Raw genomic sequence first — 7,721 nt, forward strand, 5'->3', positions numbered from 1 at the left:
ACACTTTGTTTTTAACACGTTCCGTAGATGCATCTCCGGAAGATTTACTAAACTAAAATGATTTGCATTTTCTCAACGTTCACTATGTTTTTAACGCTTCCGTAGATGTATCTACAGAATAAACCAAAAAAAATGTACTTCTGAATGTGCATCTACAGAAATATGGAGCATAATTGAAATTTCATCAGATGGCGAAAAGAATAAAGGTGTAATGAGATATTCTCAAAAAAAATTATACCATCAATATAACATAATCATTTAAATGTATTATCTTAAGAAAAAACTGAAATATTTAAACTAACTAACTTTTGTAATTAATTGAATTTATAAGATATTTTTACGTGTATATCAATTAAATTCTTAAAATTAAAATTCTTTTCAACATAATCTAATTGCGATGTGATTTGAAAGTGTCCAATCACATTAGAATTCATCTCAACAATTTCATCTATCTTTCTTTACATATTGTCATCAAAACTCAAAACATGAAAACCTAAAAACTCAATTTATATCTACTTAACATTAAGATTATGTTAAGGAGTTCGGAGGGGAAGGGAGGGCAAGACCTTGAAAAAATAGAAGGATTGAGTTAAAAGAATTGAATGATTTTGGTTGGGAGAGTTTTAGATGATTTTTTTATTCATAACACCACCCCTAATTTGGGGAGCTCAAAAGTTGTATTGAATAAGGGCTTTGGAGGGTTTTGAAGGGGTTACATAAATTTTCAAAATATCTTTTATGTATTATAGTATTCGAAAAAATAAAAATATAATAATGATATACACTCTTTTATCTTTCTATACAGAATCACTTTTTCAAAAAATGTCAAATATTTTTCTTTCTTTTTTAAATTCGTTTTCGGAAGCCTTTTCCTTCCCTCCAAACTCCCAAACATAGCCTAAGAATTTTTCAATGATGAATTTCAAATATCTTCCAATCAAAATTCACGCCGCAACGGCAGCAATGTATATCGCAATAACTCCAATAATCACAATCACAATATGCACGTCCGCAACCGCAATTTATAACCATATACTTTCTTCAAATTCAAAAGTGTTAAAAGAAGTGATGAAAAATTGATTGAAAAATAGGTATTTATATATAAGGTTAAAGTGGATATTTTATATTTTGTAGGGGGTATAGTTATAAGTATTCGGGGTGTAGGATAGATTTTCCAATTTTAAGTTGTCAAGTCCAACTTTGAAAATTGAAGAAAACTAATAGTGATCTATTTCCATTCCAAAACATGCTCACTATGTTCCACTGAGGAACTTTGGATTTGAGATCTCACAAGTGACTATTAAACTACAATACTTTTCAATATATTGTGAGCTAAGAAATGTGAGATGTGACATTATAACTCCCTTATATCCAATATGTATCATGAACTACTATTAAGAGCTAGAAAAATCCTCCATAGAAGGTCTTCAATTTTTCTACTTATTATTACAATCTGAAAATTAAAGGCTAGAACGTGACATTATAACCATCATAATTATATAAAATATGAAACAAACAACACGTATCTTATTCATCATGCTAAGTATGAAGAACTAGAAAAAGACACCACCTTTAAATCCAAGCAATGTTATTAAATAAAGAAAAGCCTTCCACAACAAACAATATAACGTTTCTTAGACTCAAACCTATGATGCTATGACCCTCCAACTCACAGTTTGGTACAGATGAATTACCTCTACCATGATTTTGATGTCTTACTCTCAACCTTCCATTTGTTATATAACTCTATTCTTGTACACTCTTCTTTCTATCTTCTTTGTTACTAACTTTGGCTTCTTGCCATGGCCTCAAACACCATGGCTGGTTTGATCACTGGCACTACTTCTCATTTCTCACATGACTCTGATGAGGTATATTGCCTTTTTTCTTTCTTTCATGTTATTCTCTTCCAAATATATATGTTAATATGTGGCATAGTAGTATAAGAAACATTATTCTTACATTTGCATGTGTTTTTGTTGTTTTTGTAGCATAAGACTACTCCTACTGCGGGTAAATCTTCTTCGAAGATATGTAGAGTTTGTGGTGATGAGATTGGATGCAAGGAAAATGGAGAGATTTTTGTGGCTTGTCATGTGTGTGGATTTCCTGTTTGTAAACCTTGTTATGAGTATGAGAGGAGTGAAGGGAATCAATGCTGTCCTCAATGCAACACTCGCTATAAGCGCCATAAAGGTTAGCCTTCAATCTGATCTCAGTGTTTAGATATATATGTCATAATGTTGTTTTGTAAAATACATGTTCAAATATATGAATGCTATGATCAGAGCCGTCTTAAGTGTTTGGAGGTCATGAGTAGGTTAGTTACGGTTTAACATGACAAAACAATTAGAAAACCTATTTAACAATGGTTTAACAGTGGCAAATATTACAAGAGACCTTATTTAGCTACAGTTTACCAATCACAAATTTTTAGTCATGTGCGGTAGCCTGCTTTGCACAATCTCAAATAAGGCTTGGTTATGATTATGGTGACTTCCTTGCAGGTTGTCCAAGAGTGGTTGGAGATGAAGATGAGAACCTTGATGGAGATGATTTTGAAGACGAGTTTCCAATCAAGAACCATCACGATGATCTAGACCAAAACCGCGATGTTAATCATGTGGTAATTTCTTTGAATGATATTAAAGCAGAATCATGAATATGAAATTAACTTGAAAAAAATTAACAGAAATGAATTAGACAATTAGTATTGATCGAAACTAAGGACATGTTGTGATTGTTTTCAGGAAAATTCGGACTACAATCAACCGAAATTGAATTCTGGACAAGCTTTTTCTTATGCTGGAAGTGGTAAGAACATTGTTAAATTTTGAAATCACAATTGTGCATACAAATTACCAATTATCCTTTAATTTTTTCTTGCTATGTAAGACAGTGGTAATAACCACTAGAAACTCACACACACGACCGCGAGTACCAGGGTTCAGACCCAGCCTTCAACCTAGCAATATCAGTTTCTGCCAGTTGAGCTAGAATTTACATACACCAATTATCCTTTATTGTATATGTTATTTCACATACTCCATTCTATTCTTATGCAGTTGCTGGCAAGGATTTTGAGGCTGAGAAGGAATCTCTCAGCAATGCAGAATGGCAAGAGAGAGTAGAAAAATGGAAAGTAAGACAAGAAAAGAGAGGTCTACTAAACAAAGAGGATGGCAAAGAAGACCAAGTTGAAGAAGATGAGTTTCTGTAAGTAATCGCTTCTATTCGAAAAGAAATCAAGCATATCAACTTGTAAAAGATTGTTCTCTAAATTTTGTTTGATTTTGTGACAGTATAACTGAAGCAAGACAACCGTTATGGCGCAAAGTTCCAATACCATCAAGCTTAATCAATCCATACCGTATTGTAATTGTGATGAGACTAGTAATTCTAGTATTCTTCTTCCGTTTCCGTATCTTAACACCGGCATACGATGCATATCCTCTATGGCTCATATCAGTCATATGTGAAATATGGTTTGCACTGTCATGGATTCTTGATCAGTTTCCGAAATGGCTACCAATCACGCGTGAAACTTACTTAGACCGTTTATCTATAAGATTCGAACGTGAAGGTGAACCGAACCAACTTTCGCCTGTCGATGTTTTTGTTAGTTCTGTTGATCCTTTGAAAGAACCGCCTATTATAACAGCAAACACTGTTCTGTCGATTCTTTCTGTTGACTACCCTGTTGAGAAAGTCACAGCCTATGTCTCGGACGATGGTGCTTCTATGCTTTTGTTCGATTGTTTGGCCGAAACTTCCGAGTTTGCTAGAAGGTGGGTTCCTTTTTGTAAAAAGTATAGTATCGAACCAAGGGCACCGGAGTATTACTTTTCGGAGAAAATTGATTACTTGAAGGATAAGGTTCAGCCTACTTTTGTCAAGGAAAGAAGGTCTATGAAGGTGAGCTATAAAGATATGATTTATGAAGTGTTTTTATAGCATAAGCGCTTATCACATAAGAGCTTATAATAATTCTGGTGTGTTTAATGCATGACAGAGAGAATATGAAGAATTTAAAGTGAAAATTAATGCTTTAGTGGCAAAGGCATTGAAGAAACCAGAAGAGGGTTGGGTTATGCAGGATGGAACTCCATGGCCGGGGAACAACACCCGCGATCATCCAGGAATGATTCAGGTTTGGCACTTTCATCATCTTAACGTTAAGGTGTCAGTTCGGTAGTAAGAGTTTGATTTTTTAACCTTTAAGAGACGAAATTCAAATTACATCGAAGATAGTTGTAACATAATCCTAAACTCGCCTTTTGCAGGTTTACTTAGGAAGTGCTGGTGCACTTGACGTGGAAGGCAAGGAACTGCCAAAACTGGTGTATATCTCGCGTGAAAAACGTCCCGGTTATCCACATCATAAGAAAGCCGGTGCCATGAATGCTTTGGTAAGCTCAAATACTTGATTTTGTTTTGTTTAGTTTAGTTCCTGCAAACTTAAATGTCAGAAACCTGATTATAACTTTTGTTTACCCTCAAAAGGTTCGAGTTTCTGCTGTGCTTACAAATGCACCATTCATGTTGAATCTTGATTGTGATCACTACATCAACAACAGCAAAGCTCTTAGAGAAGCCATGTGCTTCCTAATGGATCCTCAGCTAGGAAAGAAACTCTGCTATGTCCAATTTCCTCAAAGATTCGACGGTATTGATCGTCACGATCGATATGCTAATCGTAACACTGTCTTCTTTGATGTAAGTATCATTCTCCTTAACTTCAACTGAAATTTTCTTCATGTAAATTGCATTATAAAAAATGACACTTAAATGTCATTTTTTTCACAGATCAATATGAAAGGGCTTGATGGAATCCAAGGTCCAGTTTACGTCGGTACAGGAACCGTGTTCAACAGACAAGCATTATATGGATATGATCCACCAGTTTCTGAGAAAAGGCCAAAGATGACATGTGACTGTTGGCCTAAATGGTGTTGCTTTTGTTGCGGTTCGAGGAAAACCAAATCAAAAAAGAAGTCAGGAACAAATGGAAGAGGTCTCTTCAGTAGATTTTACAAGAAGAAGAAAATGGGGGGAAAAGATTATGTTAGAAAAGGTTCTGGTTCCATGTTTGATCTTGAAGAGATTGAAGAAGGACTAGAAGGGTATGAGGAGCTAGAGAAATCATCACTCATGTCACAGAAAAGTTTCGAGAAACGATTTGGACAGTCCCCGGTTTTCATTGCTTCAACTTTGATGGAAAATGGAGGACTTCCTGAAGGCACAAACACACAATCATTGGTTAAGGAAGCCATTCATAACATAAGTTGTGGCTATGAAGAGAAGACTGATTGGGGAAAAGAGGTAAAACTACGCGTTCTTTGTTTGCATTTTTTTGTATCTTTTGAACAAGGATTGTTATTCTATGAGTCATTTTGAGAACAATTTTGTTTCCATTACAGATTGGATGGATTTATGGCTCGGTCACAGAAGATATATTGACTGGATTCAAGATGCATTGTAGAGGATGGAAATCGGTATATTGTATGCCAAAGAGACCTGCATTCAAGGGATCTGCACCAATCAATCTGTCAGATAGGTTGCATCAAGTTCTGCGATGGGCTCTTGGTTCTGTCGAGATCTTCATGAGTCGCCATTGTCCACTTTGGTATGGTTATGGAGGAAAATTGAAGTATCTAGAGAGGCTCGCGTATACTAATACCATTGTTTATCCTTTCACTTCAATCCCTTTGATCGCGTACTGCACAATTCCAGCCGTGTGCCTCCTGACCGGAAAGTTTATCATTCCAACTGTAAGTAAACCTATAAACTTTTATGATCATATCGCGCTTTGTTTGCGTATGCGCTTAATATATGTATTTACGTAAGGTGGTTTGTTTTGTGTAGCTGACCAACCTTGCTAGTGTTTGGTTTATGGCGTTGTTTATCTCGATCATATTAACGGGAGTACTCGAGCTTCGATGGAGTGGAGTTGCCATCGAAGACTGGTGGAGAAACGAGCAATTTTGGGTGATAGGAGGTGTATCAGCGCATCTTTTCGCAGTGTTTCAAGGTCTGCTCAAGGTTCTTGCAGGAGTGGACACAAACTTCACTGTGACAGCAAAAGCAGCAGACGATGCTGAATTCGGAGAGTTATATCTCTTCAAATGGACTACACTTCTCATTCCACCAACCACTCTTATAATCTTGAACATTGTCGGAGTTGTGGCCGGTGTCTCTGATGCAATTAACAATGGTTATGGTTCTTGGGGACCTCTATTTGGGAAACTGTTCTTTGCATTTTGGGTCATTGTTCATTTATATCCTTTCCTTAAAGGTCTCATGGGAAAACAAAACAGGACTCCTACTATTGTGGTGCTTTGGTCAATCCTTTTGGCATCAATTTTCTCATTGATTTGGGTTAGGATTGATCCTTTCTTGCCTAAGCAAAATGGTCCTATACTCAAACAATGTGGTGTGGAATGCTGAGACATGTTGATGTGTTGTTGTTTTGAGTTTATTTGTGCATGTTTTCATTTTCTCATTGCTATGTTGAATCTTTTGTATTTCAAAGAAAGGTTACCTTGTCTTTGTATATAGGATAAAGGATAAATTTGACTCTTGTATTGTAACTCTTGTCAATTTTTGGGAAAACATATTCAGACTTTTGGCTCTGATTGATTATTGTTCATCTAATGGAACTTGATTCTAGAGAAAAAAAAGTTCAATTTTGAGTACTATTGATATAAATATTTATATCTTTTTTTAAATTTAAATTTAAATTTATCTCTGAAAGGCGATATTGTTAGGTTGAACTTTATCCTCATAGTTTGAACCCCATATTCATATAGTTAATAATAGTTATCACTATTTAGCCTATGAACTAAAAAAATAATAGTTTTCTACACTTTGTTATTTGACATTAAGAAAAGAGTCTACCAAGATGTTATAGTATATTCGCATACAACTTTAAAGATAATTATGATTACGGTAAACAAGTGTAATGATCTAACTTTTTTATCATTTTTCTTCAATATCATCTTTAAAGTGATTTTTTATGAATGCCAAATTTAAGTCTTAATTAAGAATATCTATGTAGTTAGTAGTACATATTTCTAAGATCATTATAAACTGCAAATAATAAAAAAAAAAGTATTCTTCTTATTTTTATGGATGGTGTAGGCCAACATATATTATTGGTGGAGTATCATAATTTCCTAAAATACTCCTTTATAATTTCATTATTTCTTATTGATGAAGTTTGTCGTGTTTTGATACATTTGGAAAACAAGAAATTCATTGTATAAAGCTTCCAAGCTTCAAATACTAACATGATCTTGTTAGGAATGTTTTGTTAGCTCTCAAAACCGCTTCAAGTAAAGTGGTCAAACATAAGAAAGCGTGTTTTGACAATCAACATGTTCTCATATACCAATTTTCTCTAACACTTTTGATTTGTTAGCACCACAAGTAGATGATCTTTTACATAGAGTCCAACGGTTAATAAATATCAAATTTGTATCTCTTAGGTCAAGAAAATTGATTTTGTCATCTAAAGGGTTAGTGACACAACTTGTTATCATTAGATGCATTAAGCATGTTTCTTGATGAATGAAGAATACATGATAGAATGTTTCAAGTTGGATACAAATCGATATACCATGGTGGGGATATTGTCTAAGCAACTCTTTAAATCTTTCCCAAGCATCAAATAAGGATTCATCATCTCATTGTCTAAATGAAATTATCTTGTTTCTCATCTT

The 7,721-nt window shown here is 34.6% G+C and overlaps 1 protein-coding gene and 1 non-coding gene across 2 annotated transcripts; both read left to right on the plus strand.

The window, feature by feature from the left end:
* Positions 1-1,653: 1,653 nt before the first annotated feature.
* Positions 1,654-6,654, plus strand: LOC131595130 (cellulose synthase A catalytic subunit 4 [UDP-forming]-like). The gene is made up of 12 exons (XM_058867413.1): positions 1,654-1,871; positions 1,992-2,196; positions 2,508-2,626; positions 2,751-2,814; positions 3,066-3,216; positions 3,303-3,915; positions 4,013-4,150; positions 4,284-4,409; positions 4,504-4,716; positions 4,807-5,322; positions 5,421-5,771; positions 5,866-6,654. The coding sequence occupies exons 1-12, from the start codon at positions 1,803-1,805 to the stop codon at positions 6,445-6,447; spliced, it is 3,147 nt and encodes a 1,048-aa protein (XP_058723396.1). The 5' UTR covers positions 1,654-1,802; the 3' UTR covers positions 6,448-6,654.
* Positions 6,655-7,614: 960 nt separating this feature from the next.
* LOC131600777 (small nucleolar RNA R71) lies at positions 7,615-7,721 on the plus strand. The gene has a single exon (XR_009283386.1). It is a non-coding gene; the product is annotated as a small nucleolar RNA R71 (small nucleolar RNA).

Source organism: Vicia villosa, linkage group LG4 (genome assembly GCF_029867415.1).
Source record: "Vicia villosa cultivar HV-30 ecotype Madison, WI linkage group LG4, Vvil1.0, whole genome shotgun sequence".
Lineage (NCBI taxonomy): Eukaryota > Viridiplantae > Streptophyta > Magnoliopsida > Fabales > Fabaceae > Vicia > Vicia villosa.

What these genes read in the sequence shown, in the direction of transcription:
- LOC131595130 (XM_058867413.1), top strand. Translation starts at nt 1,803, where the DNA reads ATGGCCTCAAACACCATGGCTGGTTTGATCACTGGCACTACTTCTCAT. An exon ending in GTAACACTGTCTTCTTTGAT is followed by an intron (nt 4,717 to 4,806) that starts GTAAGTATCATT and finishes TTTTTTTCACAG; the next exon opens with ATCAATATGAAAGGGCTTGA. An exon ending in AGACTGATTGGGGAAAAGAG is followed by an intron (nt 5,323 to 5,420) that starts GTAAAACTACGC and finishes TTTCCATTACAG; the next exon opens with ATTGGATGGATTTATGGCTC.